Source organism: Neomonachus schauinslandi, chromosome 3 (genome assembly GCF_002201575.2).
Source record: "Neomonachus schauinslandi chromosome 3, ASM220157v2, whole genome shotgun sequence".
NCBI classification, from domain to species: Eukaryota; Metazoa; Chordata; class Mammalia; order Carnivora; family Phocidae; genus Neomonachus; species Neomonachus schauinslandi.
The window spans coordinates 11794520-11817831 of NC_058405.1; the positions used below are offsets into that span (position 1 = coordinate 11794520).

Consider the following 23312-nt stretch of genomic DNA (forward strand, 5'->3'; position numbering starts at 1 on the left):
ATAATTTAACAAATATCAAAGTGACCAGACCCTCTGAGAAAAAGCATTCTGGAAGTGTTTCTTTCACTAAGAAAAAAAGGACTACGTTATGTACGCACTAGGAAGCCTTTAGATAATGTTCTAGTTGGGTCAGGCAAAGACTCAGAAGGCTCTTTCAAACTGTTATCACTATGGCTCACATTATTAGGTGTTTTGTGTATATCTGTAACGTGATCAGGCTATTCTTCATTCTTTCTTTCTTTCTTTTCTTTTCTTTTTTTTTTTTTGGAGCTCTACACCCAACGTGGGGCTCAAACTCACAACCCTGAGATCAAGAGATGCATGCTCTACTGAATGCCAGCCAGGCCCCCAGTCAGGCTCTTTTTTTTTTTTTTTTTGGTGGGGAAGGGTGGGGAGAGGCAGAGGGAGAGGAGAGAGAGAATCTTTTTTTTTTTTTTTAAGATTTTATTTATTTATTTGAGAGAGAGAGAGAGCATGTGCAAACAGGGGGAGGAGCAGAGGAAGAGGGACACACGGACTCTGTGCTGAACACGGAGCCTGAAATGGGGATCGATCTCACGACCCTGAAATCATGACCTATGACCTGAGCAGAAATCAAGAGTCAGAGGCTTAACTGACTGAGCCACCCAGGAGCTCCAGGCTATTCTTTATCTTAATTTCCATTTTATGTTTATTGCATACTTTCACATAGGACCTAGAAATTACAAAGTAGTTCCAGCTATAGGATACAGCTTAAAAATAACTTCAGTACCAACTGTTCATTTAAGCATTTAAAAAATGGTATGGAAATTTTAAGAATCAACAATGGTATGGAAATAGGATAGCAAGCCTGCAAATATTTCCATATTCTGATCACAGTGCATACATTATTAATAGTCTAAAAATAATATGAATTTAAAGGAGATTTCTGTTTCTGCAGTGGAGGAAAAAAACAGTAAAACAGGCAGCATTAACAAATATGAAGCTTTGCGTAGGTGCTCTCGTGCCCTCTGCTGGAAATGTTTGAGTACTGCAGCTCAGGCCGATCCCAGGGCCATGGAGCCTTTGGCATTCTGGTGAAGCCTTCTCAGAATAATGGCCTTAAATGCATAAAATAGAACAAAGAGAATAATAAAGAAAATAATTACGTTTAAATACAGTTATAGGAATATCGACATACCTTAAAATGAATCTGTAAGTTATTTCTTACCTCATTAACTAAAAAAGATGAAGATTTGGGTCTAATTACTGTAATGTAGTGATGCATTCAACAACATTTTGAGATATTCTGACAATGATAATCTCGTATAAAAATATCTGTGATATCTACTGGTGACGAAATTTAAGACAGTGTATGTATTCGTTTCCTGGGGCTGCCATAATGAAGCTCCACAAACTGAGTGGTTAAACAACAGAAACGTACTGACTCACGTTCTGGAGGCTAGACGTCCAAGAGCCATGTTCCCTCTGAAGCTTCTAGAAGAGATCCTTCCTCTCCTCTTCCAGCTCATGGTAGCCCCGCGTCTTTCCTTGGCTGGCAGCCGCATCTCTTCAACATCTGCCTTGCACATCTGGAAATTCCCTCTGTAAAAGGTAAGGAACTACTCCATTGTTTGAAAACGACTGAACACAATGGCAATGTCCATTAACACACCAGGTCGGGGCGCCTGGGTGGCTCAATCGGTTGAGCGTCTGACTCTTGATCTCAGCTCAGGTCTTGATCTCAGGGCCGTGAGTTCAGGCCCCGTGTTGGGCTCCGTGCCCAGGTTAAATAACCTATGGCACATCTATACCATGAGACACTATGCAATTTGCAAAAGAAAGAAGGACAGAGTTCCTTAAAAAACGCCTGTGGAATGGTTTCCAAGATACGGTGGAATGAAAAAAAGCAATTACGCACACACGTGTTGGCTCACAGATGCATAAAACCTCCTGCAAGGACACGCACCATGCAGCAACCTGTGTGGGGAGGTGTGCATCTTCCTGCGCCTTCTGACTCTCCAACTCCATGGGTGCGTGACCTCCGCAATAAGCAGACTACAATCTGGGAACATTTTCAAATTACGAGTGTCAGTATTAATTTATTATTTTTTTTTTTAAGATTTTATTTGTTTATTTGAGACAGAGAGAATGAGAGACAGAGAGCATGAGAGGGAGGAGGGTCAGAGGGAGAAGCAGACTCCCTGCTGAGCAGGGAGCCCGATGCGGGACTCGATCCCGGGACTCCAGGATCATGACCTGAGTCGAAGGCAGTCGCTTAACCAACTGAGCCACCCAGGCGCCCAGTATTAACTTATTTTGATTCATGTACATAGCCAGCCGCATAAGCATGGCGGGGAGGCGTGGCGCGGTCCCCACATCTCAGGGCGGAGAAGGCGCTGCTCGTAAACCCTCCTCCGACTCATACTGCGCCCCTCTGAGCAGTACAACCGTTCCGGAAGCTAGGCTGCTAGCAGTTTCCGCGGTGTGTCTCTCTGTCTCTCTGTCTCTCGTGTCTTCATGCGTCCCCTCCCCGGGGGGGAAGGAGACTAGGCAATTCAGGGGTGCTGGTGCACAAGGCCATCCCAGGGCCATCCCAGGGCACCACAGTAAGGACTTCAGGCCCTGGTAGGAGGTGAAGGGCTGACATGCGTGGGGGCTGCGCTGACTTGCTTTTTGGAGAGAAGGCAGGGTGACCCGGTAGGCACCCCCCGCAATTATCCCAGTAATGTTGCAGGTGAGTGGAATGCAAACACGGGTAGAAAAAGATGCCCCAGGCATTCTCGCAGATCCCCTTAATTACATATCCCTGGACAGAAGTGACATGGGGTAGCTGCCTTGCGCCCGCAGAGGCCACAGTCCCTGGAAGACATTCACCCAAGCCAAACTATAACCGCAGGACCCCTAAGGACCGCAGGCCTGTTCCGGCAGCCGAGGCGGCGGCGCTGTCGGGGTGTTCTCTCCACGCCCCCAGCCAGGGGGAGGCCGGCGGCTCCAACCAGCCTTCACCTGCTCGGCGCTGACAGGTCTCACCTGCAGCAAGCTAGGCTCGTCTCCTGCTTTGATCCCAGGATGGCTGAAAAATGCACCCCCCCCCCCCAATAGATATAGCCACGTCACGACCCCTGGAACCTGTAAATGCCATCCTATTTGGAAAAAGAATTCTTGCAAATCTGATTAAGGATCTTGAGATCAGAAGATCATCCCAGATTACCCAGGTGGGCCCTAAATGGCATCACAAGTGTCCTTAGAAGAAAGAGGTAGAGAGGGAGCTTTGACGCACACAGCGAGGAGAAAATATCATGAAGGAGGCAGAGGTTGGGGGAATGTGGCTCTGAGCCCAGAAAATGCCCCAGACGCTGGAGGGGGCAGGGACTGGATTCTCCCCTAGAGCCTCCGGAAGGAGCAAGGCACTTGGATTTCGGCCCCATGAAACGGATTCTGGACTTGCGTTCTCCAGCAGTGAGAGAGAATTAATGTCTGCTGTGTTAAGGTGCCCAGTCCGTGCTAATTGGTTATGGCAGCTCAGCACACAGCCCATCAGGCCCAGGGTCACGGCGCCCTTCCACTAGTGCGGGCAAGCAAGGGAGGACAGCTTTCCCACGGCTCCCTTGGGCAGGTGGACAAACTGACATCAGTCTGCACGCTCTGCGGAAGGTTCTGGTAGGCAGCTTGGCAGCACAGCTGGTGTGGCTGGTGTCTCTCCTCGGTCTCCCTTCTCTGTCTCCCTTCGCTGTCCCTCGTTCCTGCCTCCTGGGATCACTTCCCAGTCAACCAGATTAACTGCGGCCCAGGCTTTGTCTCAGCTCTGCCTTGAGGGGACTCTGCCCGAGGCGGGTCCATACCTTCAAGACAGATTCAAATGAAATCCAAGAAAAGACTTACAGAATTCGCAAAACTATAACATTTAAAGGGCCAGCTACTTAGGAACTGTTTTATTTATTTATTTTTTAAATTTTATTTATTGGGGCGCCTGGGTGGCTCGGTCGGTGAGGCATCTGCCTTCGGCTCAGGTCGTGATCCCAGGGTCCTGGGATCGAGCCCCGCGTTGCAGAGGGAGACAATCTTAAGCAGGCTCCCTGCTGAGCACGGAGCCCCACATGGGGCTTGAACTCACAACCCTGAGATCGTGACCTGAGCTGGAACCAAGAGTTGGACACTTAACCAACTGCACCACCCAGGCGCCCCTACTCAGGAACTGTTAAAGGGGCCCTGTGGCACCAACTATTTTATTCTTTACCCATACTCTCAACCAATATTTCCCAGACTGGGGTCTCTTAAAAATGGTTGGCAGAGTGGAGGGAGGAAGGTGGTGCCTTGTCCACATGCCCCTTGAGAATTAAATTTCGCTATGTTTTCATTTCAGTGACCATCTAGAAAAATGGATAGGTTTCTTCTGGACCAACTAAGATGACACCTGCCAGGGAAGCCTCCCCTTGTGTCATACAGGGTGGCTGTGATGGCACCCGGGACCACCTGTGGTTACAGGGGTCTACTTTCATTGAAGTGTCTCAAGGGTCTCAATTTTCTTTGGTTCATAAGAAAGTATTTTCTTTGAAAGGGGCCTGCATGTGACTCACGGAGAAGCCCTGTGGTACACAGCTACGGTGTGTGGTGGGGCTTGGTGCAGTGAGTAAGGGGTCGAGGGCAGGGGTTGGGCCTGGGGTTAAGGCCCATTTCCTTTTTTTTTTTTAAAGATTTTATTTATTTATTTGAGAGAGAGAGAATGAGAGAGAGAGCACATGAGAGGGGGGAGGGTGAGAGGGCGAAGCAGACTCCCTGCCGAGCAGGGAGCCTGATGCGGGACTCGATCCAGGGACTCCAGGATCATGACCTGAGCTGAAGGCAGTCGCTTAACCAACTGAGCCACCCAGGCGCCCAAGGCCCATTTCCTAAGAGCTGTGTGGCCCTGGACAAGTTACTCCACCTCTCTGAGCTTAGCTTCCTGCTCTAGAAATGGCAGGGCTAACAGTAGTCACGACACTGCGTATGTGGAGTGCTGACTTAGCACCGTGCCAGGATATAGGGCGAATAGTGTCCTCATAAATAATAACCGTCAGGCAATAGGAAGTATAGGGGTAACAATAACAGTGATCTTAATAGCGATAAAACAGGGGTCACGGACATTGACAGAAAGGAAATACTTTCAGTGCTGCGGACCAGGCACCCTGTAATGCTCCATTTCCACCACAAGGGGGCGAAGGCGGAGCTCCAACCATCTTAGGAGCCAGCCACCCGGCTTACCCTCCGGGAGCAGCTTCATTTACAAAGGAAGACTCCGGGGTCCTGGGTGTCTTAGGTCCGTACTCCCAGGGCCTCCGTTTTTCTTCCCACTCAATTCTAAAGGCCAGGCTCTCATCCGAAGTAACAATTATAATAATAATAGCTGTCACTTACTGCGTACCTGCAGGGCACTGCGTGCAACTGTATGTGTGAACGTGTGTCTATACACACATGGATGCACACACACACACATTTAAATATATTCTAGGAATTTAGTATATTTCAGCGTGAAGGGTCGAGTTTAAATATTAAGAAGAAAGGTTGTATAGAGAAGCGGATATTCTCACAATCCCAATATTTTATTTTATTAAAGATTTTTTAATTCATTTATTCATGAGAGACAGAGACAGAGAGAGAGGAGTGCAGAGGGACAAGCAGGCTCCCCGCGGAGCAGGAAGCCCGATGCAGGACTCGATCCCAGGACCCTGGGATCAGGACTGGAGCGCAGGCAGCCGCTTAACTGACTGAGCCACCCAGGTGCCCCTCGCAATCCCAATATCCCCTAACCAAGAAGAAATTCTGTAAGGCTGAACTTGGAGCGTTTTCTTCTTTCTGTCCTGCGTGCACACACGCACACACACACACAACCACACATGTAACACACATGTACAAACATACACTTACACACGTCCTTATGTATCTGAAGGGTAGTTGGGCTCATCAGCACAAGAGGTGCAGAGGGCACAATTATTAAGGGAAGATGTCAGGACTTGAAAGGCTCCCACGTTGGGAAGCCAAGCCGTGATGACTGGGTGTGTGAACCACCCACCAAAGCTCTGGTTCTGCTTACGCTTCTGGTACAAAATTGTGGACGCTGGCCCAAATCAAGAGAGGTGTAGGACAGCCCTGCTGGACTCCACAGATCTCTTATACCTGAGCCAAAGAATCTCTGTGTTATTATTTCCTAAAAATGCTTTGGATCCGATTAAGTTGCCCAGACTTGCAAACCCACCTGACCTCCTGGCTGAGTGCCCAGTTTGACTTCGGCCAAGCAAGGAATTGGTGGCCATTAGTTGGGAGGTACGGGAGTTCCAGCCCTCAGACGGCCTCTGTGAACCTTTGATCTGGGGAAGGGATGGCATGGGGGACTGGCAGCCAGGTTCTCCTCAACCAGACTAAAACCAAGATGATTATATTTCTTCACATAAATCAGAGCACAGAACAAGATGTCAGGCAGCCTGGAGAAATCCTTTCCTCTCAATTATTTGCCTCCCTTAAAGAGATACTCATAACAAGCTGACAGATACCCCGGCAGCTTTCTCGAAGTTTTTGACGGGTGAGCAGATTTTACTATCTGCAAGGCAGAAATCTGAGACAGTATAAATAGGTATACATGGCCACGTCAACTATCGAGAATGTGCTATCAAATTTAGCTCTATCAGTGAGGTCTTTTCTTTGAGGCTTAGAAGCTGGGCAGTTTTTACACTAAGAGCCCCAGGGGCAAAAACCCTGGAAGGCTCAGGCCACTGAGTAAAACGGATGTGAGTACACAGAGAAGAAGGGCTGGAAAGAAATATCATAGCCTATTAACCAACAAAGACCTCTGGGGGTTGGAGTTGGCTATGATGTTTCTTTTCTTTTTTATTCTTGTAAACATAGTCCAACTGAATCCAAGGCACATGAATTACTTTTATCAGAAAAATAGTTTTAAAGTTCACATTCCTTTAAAAAAAAAAAAGATTTTATTTATTTGAGAGAGAGACCGAAAGCATGAGCAGGCGGGGAGGGGCAGAGGGAGAAGCCGACTCCCCGCTGAGCGGGGACTCCATCCCAGGACCCTAGGACCATGACCTGAGCCGAAGGCAGCTGCTTAACCGACTGGGCCACCCAGGCGCCCATGAAGTTCACATTCTTTCAAGACACTCCTAGCGGAGCCGACACAGATGAGAAATATGTGGACTATGAATGAGACGAGGCAATCAGCTCACTAACACTCTTTATTCTGATCTCAGGGAGTGTCCGATGTTGTGCGGCAGGACGTGGGGATGCCGAGGAGAAGCCACAGTCCTGCCCTCGAGGAGGAACAGGAAGAAAGGGAACAGACACTTGCTACTTGCTAGGTCCCAAGCGGGTCCTTACAGGTGTCGCTCCCTGAGTTCTCTGAGGCCCCCGAGGGGCTGTTTTTATGGTTCTCATTTTACAAGGAGCAAAACGAGGCCCAGAAGGAGCAGCAGCTGGGCCAGGTCTCTGGGGGGCCTGGAGGAAATCGCTAAGGTCTGGAGGGCAGTGTGGATGGCGGGAGGGGGGCACGACCCAGCAAGGGTTTCACGCAGGAGTTTCAGGGCCCTTGGTCCCTCGTATTTTGGAAACTGGTAAACTCACCTGAACTTTCGGGAGGCAGTGGGGGTTGGAGCCCAGCTGGGGGCTCTTATTTGCGGAGCACTTTGTGGCCTGGGGAGTGGGAGATGGGCTGCATTTCCAGAGTCTTTTGAGGCTTTTCCCGGTGATCAGTGAAATGCATTTAGTTTAAAGACTGGCTGCCAAGTACCCTTATGAAGCTTCAAAGTTGGACTTATTTTTACTGTTTGTCCTGTAAATTCAGGCACATTTCTAATAAACCTGGCAAAAGACTAAGGCATGGCATGAGTTTTTTTTTTTTTTAAGATTTTATTTATTTATTTGAGACAGAGAGAATGAGAGAGACAGAGAGCACATGAGAGGGGGAAGGGTCAGAGGGAGAAGCAGGCTCCCCGCGGAGCAGGGAGCCCGATGTGGGGCTCGATCCCAGAACCCTGGGATCATGACCTGAACCGAAGGCAGACGCTTAACGACTGAGCCACCCAGGCGCCCCGAGATTTTTTTTTTTAACATCAAAACCTACTAACCTCCCTACACACATGAGCCATTTAACCTGACTCAGGGGGGCATGTGGTTATCCTCCATCTGTAAAATTGACATTAGCAAATATCAGTATCTCTCATGCGTGCGCCCTCTGACATCAGGGAGGAGTAGCTTGTGCTTCTGGGAAATTTGGGCTCTGAAACCCTGTTTTTCTTACTGAGTAGGCCTTAAGGTCACCAAATAACCAAATAACCATTCCTTGAGTCAAAAGGCCTTTCTGACCTATGAGTCTTTGAAGGGCATTTCTGTTTATTTCTCCTTTGTGGTGACAAAGTGTGGGTGTGTCCTCTGGGGACCCGTTGAATAAATTCATGCAGGGAGATGATTTGTATTAGTCTGCTAGAGTTGGGGTAACAGAGTACCACAGGCTGGGGGCCTTAAGCAATAGAAATGCATTTCCTCACAATTCTGGAGGCTGGAAGTCCGAGCTCAGGGAGTCGGGAGGGGTGGTTTCCCTAGGCCTCTCTCTGTGACTTCACATGGTCTTCCTGTGTGTGTGTGTGTGTTCTGACTTCCTCTTCTTAAAAGGACACCAGTCCTATTGGATTAGGGCCACCCTAAATACCTCATTTTAACTTAAATTATCTCTTTAAAGACCCTATCTCCAAATACAGTCATATTCTTAGGTGTTGGGGGTTAGCGCTTCAACAGCTAAATTTGGGGGTTGAAAGTCAGCCCGTAACATCACCAGAGGGAGCAGAGAGGGGGTGGAAATGCTCTGCTTTATACTTCATGGCCCAGACACCAGCCCAGGTCAGGCCCCATGGAGAGGTGACCTTCCTCACCCACTGTGAACTCAAAGACAAACGCTCCGGTGGGGATGCTCCCAGCCCTCTGCCCCCATGAAGCTGGGACCTCATCCTTCCAGCTTGGACCACACTCTGAGGAAAGGGATCCCCATGACAACACCCTGCAGCCCCAGAAGAGGGCAGAGATGGTTTGCACCTGAGCACCCCAGGTGTTGGGTGCTCCACCTGCTCAATGCCACGAAGCACTTCTGTACCCACAGGAGTTTCGGTGGGAGGTCTTCCTAGGTCACCTAGAGGGCAGGGCAACATGGTGATTTGGAGACACAAATGTCAGACAGATAGGCAGAGTCATGGCCTGCCCCGCACTGGCTGTGGAAGGATGTGGCTTTATTTATTCACCCATTCAACAAATATTTGCAGGGGGCCAGATCTGTGCTAGGCACAGGTGCTTGGGATTCACTAGCAAACGAAACAGGCAAGGACTCTTGAGCTCACAGAGCTTCCATCCCAACCAGGAGGTGGGGACAGATGCAGCCTCACTCAGAGGTGCTTCTTGTGAAAATGTCCACTGGGTCCTGGGGAACTGGGAATTCCCGTCCTCCTTCTGCTGAGGGTTTCTGGGTGGTTTCCTGTTTCAGCCCCACAGCCAGGGGAAATTTCTGCTTTTTACTCCTCTGAACTATAAGCTGAAATTTGCACACACTCGATGAGGGATTTTTCTGGGTAAAGGAAAATCTTATGTTCCTGTGCCCACTTCTTAATATATCCTGGAAAAGTCCGTTTAAATGTCACTTCCCATGAGAAAACCTTGTCTGACCCCACCAGGCCCTCTTCTGAGCTCTCAAAGCATGAATCACTGTTTGCAGCTGTTTGTCAGACTCAGCTGTGTGCCTCCCCCAGCCCCTGATCGATTGCAGCAGGTTTCCACCTTGTCCTGTACTTGCCCAGGCCACCAGGGTCCAGCGCAGAGAATGTGCTGGGCGAGGGGCAGGGGGACCCGAAGGTGCAGCCAGAACACCTCCCCCTGCCTTTGGTCTGGTCGTTAGGGTCCAGCACTACCCCACTCTGATGCTCACGGGTCTACGACCACGTGATTTCGAGTAGCAACAAATAGAAACGATAGTACCAGCAACAACTCAAGTGTAGTGTGAAAATCTGTTACTTTTCTTGGTGAGGCTAAAATGAAGTGGTTGTTGCCTATGTTCCTAATAGAAGGAAATGCTCAATTTCAGTTAGAGATTAGTAAAAATAAAGAGGTAACCTCTTCCTATTTAAATTCATGGACTTGGGGCACTTGGCTGGCCCAGTGGGTAGAGCATGTGACCCTTGCTCTCAGGGTTGTGAATTCAAGTCCCACATTGGGCGTAGAGATTACTTAAAAAACAAAAAAATAAAATAAAACTTCTTGAAAAAAATAAATTTGTGGACCCCTCAAGTTCTATTCACAGACCCCTTGAAGGACCCACCTGTACTTGATTAAGAGCCTCTAGACTAAATCTTCCTTTTTACAAGTTGTGCTGAGCTCTGGTACCGCGTACCCCCAGTTAGCTCAAGGACCTTGCAGCTTGGGGTGGTCTGAAGTCAGGTGCATTCAGGTGCATTCAGTCCTACCCTCTACGTGTACAGTGTCCTCCAGGCAGAGAACTGGGCCCCCCATGCCTCAGTAGCATCAGCAGCAGGGAATTCCAACAAATAGCCCCTGTGCCCAGTAGACTTGCCCTTCTCCCCATTGGTCCTCCTTGGCTGCCCAATGCCAGGGTTTGCTTCGTTTTCTTTTTCTCCTCTCTCCCAAGCACTGCCTGGTTTCGCCGGCTTCCCCTTCTTCCTTCCCTCCCTCTCCTCTTCATTCCATAGAGAAGTCAGCCCTGCCACAGTCCTGTTCATCCCAGACTAATACAAGGTTTTCCTTGGTTAGGCAAGCTATTTACCCAAGTGTTTCTTCCAAACACATCCAGAATTCTCCTCAAGATTAAATTTGATGAATAAAATCTTCATCCTGTTACAGCAGGTCAGGTCTTTGAAAAAAAATCTTGCTCCTTTGGGCGCCTGGGTGGCTCAGTTGGTTAAGCATCCGACTCTTGATCTCAACTCAGGTCTTGACCTCAGGGTCATGAGTTCAAGCCCTGCATTGGGCTCCACATTGGGCATGGAGCCTACTTTAAAAAAAGAATGAAAAAAACCCTGTCCCTTTGGGATTTGCCCCCACTGATGTGCCCTCCTTGGGGCAAGGACAAGACCCATATCCATCAAATACCACTTCTCTTTCCTTAACCTTTGACCTTTTTGATTTGGGTTCATAATCTAATGTAGTCCAGGGACCCTACATTAAGCATAAATAATTTATGACGAGGAGGTTTATCTAACAAATGCAAGAATGGGCTATCGTTAGGGGACTTATCAGTGCAGTTCACTACACTGAGCTGTACAGTTATCTCAATAGACTCCCAAAAAAACATTTGACAGAGCCGAATATTGTCCATAAAACTCAGAAATCCAGACATGAAAGGCCACATTCCTAACCCTAACTAAGGTATCCACCAGAAACTTGCACAAATCACGATGACATGTAATAGTGCGACACTAGAAAGAAGGGATACCTGCCATCACTGCTTCTCTTCATGCTTGCTCTGTGGGTCCTTGACAATAAAATAAGAAAATGGGGCCGGAGTCTAAAGTGGAAAAAAATATATTGTTGCTATTTCAGGTGATGTGATGAACTACCTAGAGAACCCAAGACAACGAATGAGAAGCTAATAGAATTGGGTAGTTGGTAGAATACAAGATCAGTATATACAAATCAGTGGCTTTCACATTCATTAGGATGGCTATTAAGGAAAAAAAAAAGTGTTGGTGAGGATGTGGAGAAATTGGAACCTTGGTGCATAGGTGGTGGGAATGTAAAATGGTGCAGCCAGGGTGGAAAATAGCATGGTAGGTCCTCAAAAAAATTACACAGAATTGCTGTATGATCCAGCAACTCCATTTCTGGATATATATCTAAAGAAGTGAAAACAGGGACTCGAACAGATATTCGTACACTGAATATTCATCATGGTCCCAGCAGCATTACTCACAATAGCCAGAAAGTTGAAGCAACCCAAGTGTCCATCAACAGATGAATGGATGAACAAAAGGTGACATATATGTACCATGGGATGCTGAATAATATAAAGAAGTGAAGTACAGATCCGTGCTACAACATGGATGAAACTTGAAGACATCATGCTAGGTGAAAGAAGCCAGTCACAGAAGGACAAATATTCTGTGGGATTCCTAGAGTGGTCACTCATGAAGACCCAAAGTAGAATGGTGGTCGCCAGGGGCTGGGGGTGGGGCGGAATGGGGAGTTACTGTTTGATGGGTCCAGAGTCTACTTGGGAAGATGAAGTTCTGGAGATGGAAGGTGCTGATGGTTGCACAAAAATGGCAATGTACTGAATGCCACAGAACCATCCACCTAAAAATGGTTAAAATGGTAAATTTTGTGTGTATATTATCATAATATAAAAACCAGTGGTTTTCTTAATCACTAACTATAACCAATTAGAAATTGTAAGGGGGAATGGAATCTACTCAGGAGAGCCACAGGATCCATAAGGTAACCATTCATAAGAATGAAACCCACGATAGCGTCATTGTCACCATAATGCCCCAGGCTCGGGAATAGGCAAGACAAATAAATAGAACTGAATGGAGAGTCCAGAGCTCCCATTTATTCCACAGTCAAGAATTTGCCTTATAAACAAAAAAGGGGACATGTGCACCAAGGTATAGATACAAGGAGGCTCACAGAAATGACATCTGTCAGAGTGAACAATGCCAACAACGTGTGTTTGCAGATGGGGGGTGGTTGAATGACAAATGTCACCTCACCTTTTGCAGCTGGTTTAGAAAGGGGAGCACAGATGTGAGTTCTGACATGAAATCATCTTGGTGATCTGTGGAGAAGCACATTTTCACGTAATTCCTCGAGCATCGGGCATAATCTCATTTGTTTATGAACTAAATAAAAACTATAGATTGGTGTATTTACCTATGGAGGTAAATGCATTAAAAAATGTCTAGAAGTACACATATCAAACTTGTGGTTGTGATTGGTTCTGGGCGGCATTTTCTTTATGAAATTTCCAGGAGAAAGTATTCGTGATTCTATCTATAGGAAACATTCAGAAAAGGCACATCTATTTCTAGAGAGAGAAGATTAGAGGTTGGCTGGGTGTGGGTGGCACGAGGAGTAACCCCAAATGGACACAAGGGATCTTTTTGGGGTGAGGTGGATGTTCTAGAACTGGATTGGGTGATGGCTGCCCAACTCTTATATTTACTCCTCCCCCACACAATGTATTGGGCACCGTCTCTAGCAGACACTGTGCTAGAAGGTGGGCCTACAACAGTGAGCAAAAGGAACTTGGGTCTGTCTTCAGAGTTCACAGTTTATTGGGGGAGACAGATATTAACCTAATCATAACACAAATCAAAACCTGACTCGAAACCTGTAAGGTGTTTGAAGGAAGGGCCCATCATGCAATAGGGGTGCTAACTTAGAGGGGTCCTTGAAGCCCACATGGCTAACCAAGGTGGTACTCAGGCCCAAGGCGGGATGGGTCCCCTTCCTCTTTGGGGCTGTCTTGGGTGGACTTGGGGTGGGTTCTGGCTGGAGCTGGGCCGTGGAGAGCAGGCCAGAGCACTTGACGCCAGCTCTGGTTTTGATGGGCTAAAGAGGAGGCAGGGGTGGGGTATGGGGTAGGGCCCCCTCAAAAGCCCCACCAGGGGCCTGGATGTGGAGACAAGCAGGTGTTCTGAGCACACTTCCTCCTCCCCTACCACCTCCCCCTACGGCCCCTTCTATTTATAGCGCTTCCTCTCCAGATCTCCTCACTTGAGAAGTGCCCTTAACACACACAAACACACAAGAAAAAAATTCTGAAAAATGTCAACCCACAGGTCCTTTCCCCACTCTTTTAAATTTCTAGGTTTGTAGTGTTCCTGGTTGACCCTACAGCAGACAGGTCAAATGGGTGCCCTGGGGTTTGAATAGGTTCAGGGGGAGCTGGTGGTCGGGTCTGGGCTCCTTCTGCCACTTGCTGGGGAGCAACTCCAGGGGCAGGGAATAGGGGGTCCTTCCTCACCAATAAAATAGGAGGCCCTGAAGATGTGGCCACTTGTAACCCGTACGTCTGCTGAGATCAGCAACAACCATCTCAGGAGCCAAGATGAGAGCCAGAAAACGCACAGAATTGAAAGCCAAGATGCCACAGTCACCTTCAAGCTGTTTAGAAACATCATCTCCATCTCTGATTTTTCCACTCTGTAAATTAAGAGTTTAGTGAAACCTGTGTTTTATAGCTTTGACCCAGAGCACACACAACGGTAACAAAAGTTCCACAAAATATTATTTATGCTTATACAATGCGTTTTCTTGTCTACGTGCTTTTCTATTCCTTTTCATTTTCTAAAAGTTCTGATCATGAGCCACTAAAATGATTTCAAAACCCACTACAAATAGGTAAAATGGTAAATTTGTTATGTGTGTTTCATCACAATTAAAAAAATTTTTTTAAACCTTTTGTGGATTTCAGCTGAATGGTTGAAAAATACCGCACTACACAATATCTAACTTCTCCTCTGAATACTATTTTAAAAATCTCATTGTGCAATCACAGAGCGAAAGTTTTTCTTTGACACAATGTTGAGTTTAAATTTTATTCAGATAATTAAAATTTTTGTCTCCCTCACTCCCTTTTTCTCTTTTAACATCAAAAAAGGGGGGTATGGACTGAAGCTAAACACACACAAACCCTGTGGCCTAGCAATCCTGCGCTGGGCATTTACGACTGGAAATGAGTGCATATGTTCCCCAAAAGATGTGCCCAAGAATGTTCATAGCACCGCTCGTTGTAATAGGCTCAGCCCGGATACAGCTCAGATGTTCATCAACAGGAAAATGAATAAATAAACACCTGGTACATCCAAACGAAGGAACACGTCCTGCAATGGGTGTGAATGAGCTACAACCATTAACAATATGGAAGAAACGCACCAAAATAATGTTGAGCAAAAGGAGTTGAAAGAGTACATACCAGGTGATTCTATTTACATAAAGTTCAAAATCAGGCAAAATGAATCTAGGGCACAGTGCTAACCTTGGGAAGTAGTGACCGGAAGGAGCTTCTGGGCTGCATAGAATGTTCAGGTTTTTTAATCTAGGTGCTAGCACATGGGTGTGTTTGCTGTATGGAAAACTCGTTGATTTGTGCCCCTTTCTGGAAGTATGTTATATATGTCATTTTAAAAAAAGATTTTATTTATTTATTTGACACAGAGAGAACGTCTGCACAAACAAGGGAAGCGGCAGGCAGAGGGAAAAGCGGGCTCCCTGCTGAGAATCCTGGGATCATGACCTGATCCTGGGATCATGATCTGCGCCCAAGGCAGATGGCTTAACCAACTGAGCCACCCAGGGACCCAGTATGTTATATTCCAATAGAAAAGCTTAGTAAAAGAACAGTGAATGATTTAGGAGATACTCCTTTCAGGTTCAAGCTCTGCAATAGGAAAACGAGAGAGAGAAGAACGCATGTGTTCATCTGCAGGTACATGTATTCTTGGTGACGGACGTGGGCACCGTGCAGGTCCCGGGGAAAGACACTCTTCCTGGAAGAGTGTGGGTCTGGGAGAAAGCCTAACACAGTGATCACAGTTTTTAATCTCAGTTAGTTGTTTCTGTGCTTTTTCAGCTAATAAGCTCACTAATGGAGCCAGACAGCACAGTCTGGCCACGGGCAGGGGTGGATCGGGATTGGGAATTGAGTGGAGCCCAGGGATCTCCCCGGAATAGCTTTTCTGGCTAAGTTTCTCCTCGGGGCATTTTCCTGTGAAGTTTTTGCAAACTGTCTTCCTTGCCTGCTCCACCCATCCGGCGTTTCCCTTGCAGTCTTGGTTACTGTGCAGGCACACGTGACTTGTCCCTACCGCTTGAAAAGCAGGTGGATTTTTCTCTCGAATCTTCAACTATGAGTACCTTGAGCATAAAGGTGCTTAAATCACAATTATTGGCTGAAAGAGAAAAAAGAGAGAACTCCCTGAAATTGTGACCTCTTGAAGAAAGAGTACAGGGAAGAGAAAGCACAATGATTTCTAAGGAACGGAGGGTTTCCTTGCATTCTTGGTGTGTGTTGTGTGGAGCGGGAGGTGCCCACACTTTCTTTTTCTTAAAGAGCCTCTGTTTGGGAGGCCACAGACTGGTCTAGGCTTCAGTGTCGCTGGTAGCTCCCTGTGGGACTGCGGATGACCCTCATCCTGTCCCTGGGTCTCTCTTCCACATCTGGAATGTGGGAGGATTGGACAGGAGCCCATGTCGAGATCCTCTGTCACGTGACCCTGTGAGGCAAAGGAAGACAGAAGGGGTGGCTCATCCCTGGCTGTCCTCCCCATGTCCAGCACCGCGCGGCTCTCAGCGACCTGTCACCAACTCCACTCCAACGCACCCTGGGTGTCGATGTGTCTTGGACACACTGTGGCTGGCTCAGGGTGCGGAGTAGGTGCTCAAGGAATCCTCGTAGGAAGAAGGCTCTGGATGAGGTGGGAAGACAAGCCAGTAGGAGCTGTGGCAGACAGATTGGATTAGCCGTACCTCACTGAGGCTCCAGTGTACCGTAATCACCTGTCAAGCAACTTTTCCATGCCTGGCCCTGTGTCAGACCCTAGAGGGGACCAAGATGCAGGAGAGCTCATCGCTTGCCTCAACCGCTCACAATCTGACAGATGGTAGACATTTGCTTCGTACACTAACATAGGGATGGGGGGGGCTGCCAGGGGGCGTCACAAGAGGAGTGTCTATGTTAGGTGGGGGCGTGAGGGCAGTCACAGTAGACGGCCTGGAGGATATGGTGCCGAAGCTGGCTCAAAGCAAAGTAGGGCGGGGACGCCTGGCTGGTTCAGTTGCTAGGGCGTGTGACTCTTGATCTCAGTGTTGTGAGTTCAAGCCTCATGTTGGATATAGAGCATATTTAAAACAAACAAATAAACAAACAAACAAATAAGAAAAGTAGGACCACTGTGCATGTTAGTCAACTCAGTCTGACAGTGGGACGGAGACCGTAGAGTGGATTGAGTGTCAGAATCAAGAGCCAAGACTGGGAAACAAGAGGCTGTGGCTGGTTTCCTGGAGAGGCATGGTGAGGCTAGGCTACAGGGACTGCCTTGAGCCTGTCCTGGAGGAGGCTTGGGGTGGATGGCTCATGGAGGGCGTGGGAGGGAGGTCTGCAAGATGGCCTTGTGGGTGGGGCTCATGGAGATTGACAAATCCAGGAGGGGCAGTGGGCCTGAAGTGTTCAACAGAGCAATGTGATCCCAATGTACCCAGGAGGTGGCCGGGAGACAGATGGACACATGAGTCGTGGCTGGAAAGACAGACACAGTTAGTGGTGTGGTTGTCTTTGGTTTCCTGGTGTTTCTCCCCAGCACACAGCGGGACTCCACCTCCCTTCCCTCTAGAAGTGAGGTGTGGCCCGGTGAAATATGAGTGGGAGTGACCCAAAGTGCATTAGTCACCGCTCTCTTTCTCTCTGCTTTGGTGGGGGGATATGTTTGGTAAATTGTTTCTCATCCTCATGGTTATATCTGGGGAACCTCCCTGACTCTCTGACTCCCCAGGACTGGGAAGAACCTCTTTCCCTTAGTGCCCAGAACACATTCCCTGTGGCATCTGTCTCTCCCCAGATGTCTTGCCTGCCTGCTTATCTGTCTGCTTTCCCAGAAGGAACGGTCCCTAGCTAGTTCTCGAAGTTCAGCATCACGTAGACATTCCCTGTGGATGAGTTGTCAGGGAGCAAGAATCCCCGTCCCCTCAAAGGTCCTTCTAGCTGGCCTAAGAAATAAATTGACACGAGACAGATTAACAGATACAAATCAAACTTAATAGGTGTACGTCTGAGAAATCCACACGGACATGGACATTCTAAAGATGGGAAAGATGAGGTCTATATGTTATTCTCAACTAAGTAGAAGGGGGTCGGGGTCTGGGATTTCAGAGGAAAGGAATGCTTGTCACAGAGTGAAAAGAAGAGCAGATGTTTGGTAATTAGATGTTTGCCCTGCCATACCAATGGGTGACTCAGATAAAATTTATCTCTGCTAATAACCCTTATTCTGGAAAAAAAAAAACCCCAATTTAGATTCTTCCATGTGGTTAAGGGATGCTAAGAGTTTCTCTTGGACTGGCAGGATCTCAAGTGCCTTCAGTTCAAAATAATCCTCATGTCAAAGTGGCACATTCTCGGGGGGGGAGGGTGGTCTGTCCTGAACCCCTACAAGTGAATGAATATGTTTTTTAAAGGTCCAGAAGTGAGATCAATAATTAAATGGATAAAAAGAAGGGGAAACAAATACCTCTGTACCAATCCTTTTCCTCCTGACCGTTTAAAAAAAAAGGAAAAAAGGCACTGGTGTTACAGGGAACACCCCCACCCCCGACCTGGGACGAAGCTCAACTGCCCCCCTCCCACAGCGGCGGTACCCGGAGCTAACCCACACCGTGCCTCTCTGCTTGTGCCCGGGGCTGAAGACGCTCCTGGAGCACAGCTGTGCAAACCACAGAGATGAGATAGGGGTGCCATCTCGGCTTTGCTTGGGCAGGCACAGACCGTTTCAGCAATCAGTGCCACGAGAAGCTGCTTTAAGGGTAATCATGCCCAGGATGGTCCCCAAGTTCAGACATCACCATCCAAGGCTGCACCGGCCCCAGGAATAGGGACACCCACTCTTTGCATCCTTCACATCTGCGTGACACTATCGCTTGGCCACCTCCCTACCTCCAACCCCAGCTGCACCTCCTTGTAATGGAACCTGCCAGAAGCACCTGGATCTTCGATGCCATTGGCCGTGTGGCCTTGGACAAATCACTTAATTTCTCTGAGCCTCCTTTCCTCAATTATGAAATGGGGATAATATTGCCTCTTCGTGGACAGAGCGAGGCATTATATATGGCTAAGGGTGGCTGACGGAGAGTAGGTCTTCAGAGAAGGATGCCATTATTGTTACTGTTATTGCTGTGGGTTTCCTGGGCCCGAGTGAACAGAGAAGCCATGTGCTCTCTTCAGGGCCACGTGGGACGTGACAAATGGATTACAAGGCAAGAGGCCCGTCGAGCCACCAGGAGAAGGAATCGGGACAGTCAGCAGGTCAGGGAGCCACACTTAGGTCCAGATCCCAGCCTCTGGGGAACAATATTTCCTGAGTCATCCTGTGTTTGGTGCTGAGAAGAAGTGGGGTGTAGGGAATAAACGGCTCTGTGTTGTAAGGGGAGACCTGAAGAGGAGCCAGGAGCCAAGAGCTCAGGTCCAGGGCACCTGGGGGGCTCAGCCGTTGAGCGTCTGCCTTCGGCTCAGGTCACGATCCCGGGGTCCTGGGATCGAGCCCCACGTCGGGCTCTCTGCTCTGCGGGAAGCCTGCTTCTCCCTCTCCCACTCCCCCTGCTTGTGTTCCCTCTCTCGCTGTCTCTCTCTCTGTCAAATAAATAAATAAAATCTTAAAAAAAAAAAAAAAGAGCTAAGGTCCAGTCTTGATGCATAAGCTGGGAGGCTTTGGCGGGGGTGGGAATCTGGTGCTTCAGTTTCCCCATTTGGAAGACAAAAGTGTTACTCTAGATCGAGGGTTCTCCACCTTTCCTTGTGCCATGGACCCCTCAGGTGAAGCCTAAAGACCCTTTTCCAAGTAATGGTTTTAAATGCATAAAATAAAATATATAAGATGACAAAAAACAACTCATTAAAATGTAGTTAACAAAGTGCTGAAAAAATAGATTTTGGACAAAATATTACCTATGATTCTTTTTTTTTTTTTAAGTTTTTTTTTTTTTAAAGTAATCTCTATAACCCAACATGGGGCTCAAACTCCCAACTGTACTGTCTTGCCCTTCTTGGGCTTTCTAGGTCCTTCTAACAGGAGAATCCTAAATGTCTTTGGAAGGTTCTCCTAGGGTTCGTGATCTGTGTGTAAGTCAGGCACTCTGGAAATTGCATTAGCTCTTCCTTCTGGGGTGGTAGGAGGAAGTTTCTGGTAAAAGTTTCTGGTAAGATAGGGCTTCTTTACGTAAGTTCTCTCTGACAGATCAGGAGATTTGGGGACGTGTTTTGGGGCCCAGTCCACACATGGGGAAAATTGGGTCTCATGGCCTTTGTCAGTGGGAGGTCAGGTTGGGGAGCACCAGCCCCAGGAATAGCGACACCCACTCTTTGCATCCTTCACATCTGCGTGACACTATCGCTTGGCCACCTCCCTACCTCCAGCCCCAGCAGCAACCTCCTCTGCCCACAGGCTGGGGGAAACCGAGGCATGTGGGACGCCATGTGGGAGCCTCAGGGGACTGGGAGCGAACGTGTCAGGCTGGGCTGGAGAGCCGGCTGCTGACCCAGGCAGGCTTCCCAGGACGTTCAGCACGATGCGCGCGCTGCCATCCCCACGGCGACACCTTAGGAGTGAGGCATGGTCGCAATCACACCATAGGTTTGAGGCCTCCTTTATTAGACAGCCGTGTGGAGAGGAAGACTGTTCTCTGGAAATGGGAGGAAGAAAAGGGGGTGCAAGGGGCGTGTGGCTTGCCCGGCTGGAGATCATCCTGGCCGGTCCTGCCCTCGGGAGCACTGCCTCGGGGCTGCACTTTGGGCTCTCAGGCTCCCTTACAGCATCTGGCCCGGATCACAAGACCCAGGAAATCCCAACAAGGCCACGGCTCCCCTCTGTGGAGGTTGAGAGTGTTGGGGTCCCCAGATGGCATTTCTTGCTTTCCCCAGCTCATCGCTCCCAGTCAGGAGGGAGAACGGTGGCTGTTTGTGAATTTCCTGACAGTCACATATACGGCTTAAATCCCAGCCTGTGGGGGGCACAGAAATGGAACAGAAAGGAAACTGGCTTCCCAGAGTGACTCTCCCCGCCCCTTCTCAGTAGCTGTGGGGGACAGGCCCAGCGGGGAGCCTTGTGGCTGAGCCTGCACGTCCTGTGCAGGGCGATCACCTTGGCTGATAGCCTTGGGTTTTGTTTTTTTTCCTTTCTTTCTTCTTTTTCAGCAGGGCTGGGTGAGGGGAGGGAGAGTGTGGAGCCTAGTGGGGTGGTCTGATTCAATTCCGCAGAGCGGAGAGTGCACCTCTGGGCTGCTTGGGAAGGCAGTGGGCCCCCGTACAAGGCCCTGCCGGGCACCCTGTACGCTGCCCTTGGCGAGCAAGGTGAGTTGATCAGAGGTGAGTGTTCCCAGGGCACCAGAAAGGTGCTGGGCTTGGAGAGAAAGGCTCAGATTGTAGCTGCTCCTTGCTGTCTCTTCCTGCTCTGTGGCCAACCGGTCCAGCATCCCTCCCGACCCCAGGTCACCAATGAGACCCCTGTTATTTCTCGTTTGAACGGAAGGGCTGCTCAGGCCAGAAGGAATGAAGGCCAGCGTCACCGTCAAGTCACTGATAGGATTGAGCGCCTCCACCGGGTCACACCTGGGGGTAACCCTTTGGAAGCCCCTTTGATAGCTCTTCTCTACATGGTTGCCCTAACAGATAATCCTTTAACAGGGGCACACCTTGCCCTTGACAATCATTGCTTGGTGAGTCTCAAAAGGCAAATACACTTGTGAGAAGGAAATGCATTAGTAACTTCATATTAAGGTACAAATGACCAGTGTTAGGTCATTTCCTAAGAGCAGGTGGGGGAAATGGGGTGCGTGCTTTGTGCCTGTGGGGGAGGACCCATGAGTGGGGATGACAGGCACAGAAAGGGGCCAAGGAGCACACCTTTGGGCAGGTGTGGGCCAGAGACTGTAGAGCACAGAGTCTGCACCAGCCTGGCCCCACTTGCGGGGCCAAGGAGTTCATGCTGAGGTTTGCATCAAAATCAGTAAGCAAGGGGACAGGAAGGGAGGGCAGGCAGGCAGATCCAAGAGGTTAGGGCCTGACAGTGTGCCCCTCTTTCGATGGCTATTTTGGGTCTGATCTTAGCTTCACAGCAGTGACAGCACCTGCCCTCCCCTCCCTGGGGCATGGATGTGACTTCTCTGTGGGTGTCCCTGGGAAGGGAGACCACAGGGCTCCAGCAGGACCCAGTGTCCAGAGCACTTGTTTTGTGCCAAATACCAAAATAAGAAGACTAGCAGAGGCCCACAGGGGCCTGCGAGTCCTGGAGTTGCAGAGGTATAACTGAGGAGTGTCAATCACTGCAAGAAGGGTACCATCGAATGTTCTGGAAGCACCGAGGGAGGAGGGGCTTGTGAATTCTGCAGAGGCTGGGAGGTTTCTGGGAGGATGTGGCACTTACAGGGCCTCAAAGGGGAGGGAAATGGGTACCCTCAGCTGAGGGAGCCAGCAGGTGCGGAGTGAGCCCCCAGGCCTGTGTTGATGTGCCCTGGGGAAGAGGCATATCAGGAATATCGGGACGCGGGGACAGCTAGAGGGGGACTCTGCAGGACCCAGTCCCTTCCCTGTGCCCTCTAAGTCCTAAACCAACTGGGAAAGGGACACGCATGTTCCAGATGCATCCAACAGCAGCTCTGCGGCTAGAAAAGGTGCTTTTAGATGGTGAGCTGACCTGTGGCTGGAACCCTCCTGAGCTAAATTGGCCCCTTGAGATGGCGCCCCTTGCCCTGCTCAGACTCTTCCACGTGCTCGGGGCACACGGCGGCCCCCACCCCATAGCCCCCGCCTCGCTCAGCCTGGCGGGATGACTGGATTGTTCAGGGAAGGAATGGAAGAAAGAAAAGAAAGAAGACCCGGCCCTGTTGAGTGGGTGCCGGCAAGCCTCCTGGAGAGCGCTGTGCTCCGTTTCCTCCTCGGAGGTGCTTCCTGCAAAGGGCAGCAATACCTGGGGCCACAGCGTTTGCCTGCCCAGGGCGCAGGCGCAGATGCGCAGGCTCAGCGCGCAGCTGCAGGCGCATGTGCGGGCCGCCTTTCCAAGGGCGGGCGGGAGGCCATCTTGAGGGCTGTTTCTCTGAAGTCTCCGGGCGGGGTTAAATCTCTGGGCTCAGAGAATCTGAGTCAAGGGTTTCCGATGGACTGTGGTCAGAGCCCCAGGAGGAGCGGGAGGCATGAAGGGAGCTGCTGCTTTCTCCACAGGGTCCATCCTTAACTCTTGAGCTGGGCCACGTGCTGCAGAGACCCTTCCTGCCCGTTCCTCAGACTTGTACCTGCATGTTCCCCTCTCTTCCCTGGAAGCAGCCCAGGGACTAGAGGTGTGAACGGGTGAGGCTCTGTCCTCAAACCCAGACCTTGGCAGAGGTGGCTTCTTTAGTGCAACCCAAGAGGCACACCTCTTTTTATGCACCAAAGCTTGGGGTGCTGGAAAAACAGCTCCCTTCCCTCAGTCCAATTTGTAAAAAGAAAGAAAACACAGAACGAAATAGCAGAAGGGGAATTGCGTGGGTTTTGACATTTATGATTGTACCAGTGATTTACCCACACAGTAGAAAGAAAAGTCTAAAGAACGCTGGTAATGGCTTCTTTTTTTAGC

At 49.2% G+C, this 23312-nt stretch overlaps 1 protein-coding gene across 1 annotated transcript in view; it reads left to right on the forward strand.

Annotated features, from left to right (window-relative positions):
- The window catches only part of LOC110585868 (C-X-C chemokine receptor type 1-like), a 64653-nt gene that overhangs the window by 36182 nt on the left and 5159 nt on the right, over positions 1-23312 (forward strand). The window contains 1 exon segment of the mRNA XM_021696015.1: positions 20960-21052. Within this exon segment, the coding sequence (XP_021551690.1) occupies positions 20960-21052 (93 nt within the window).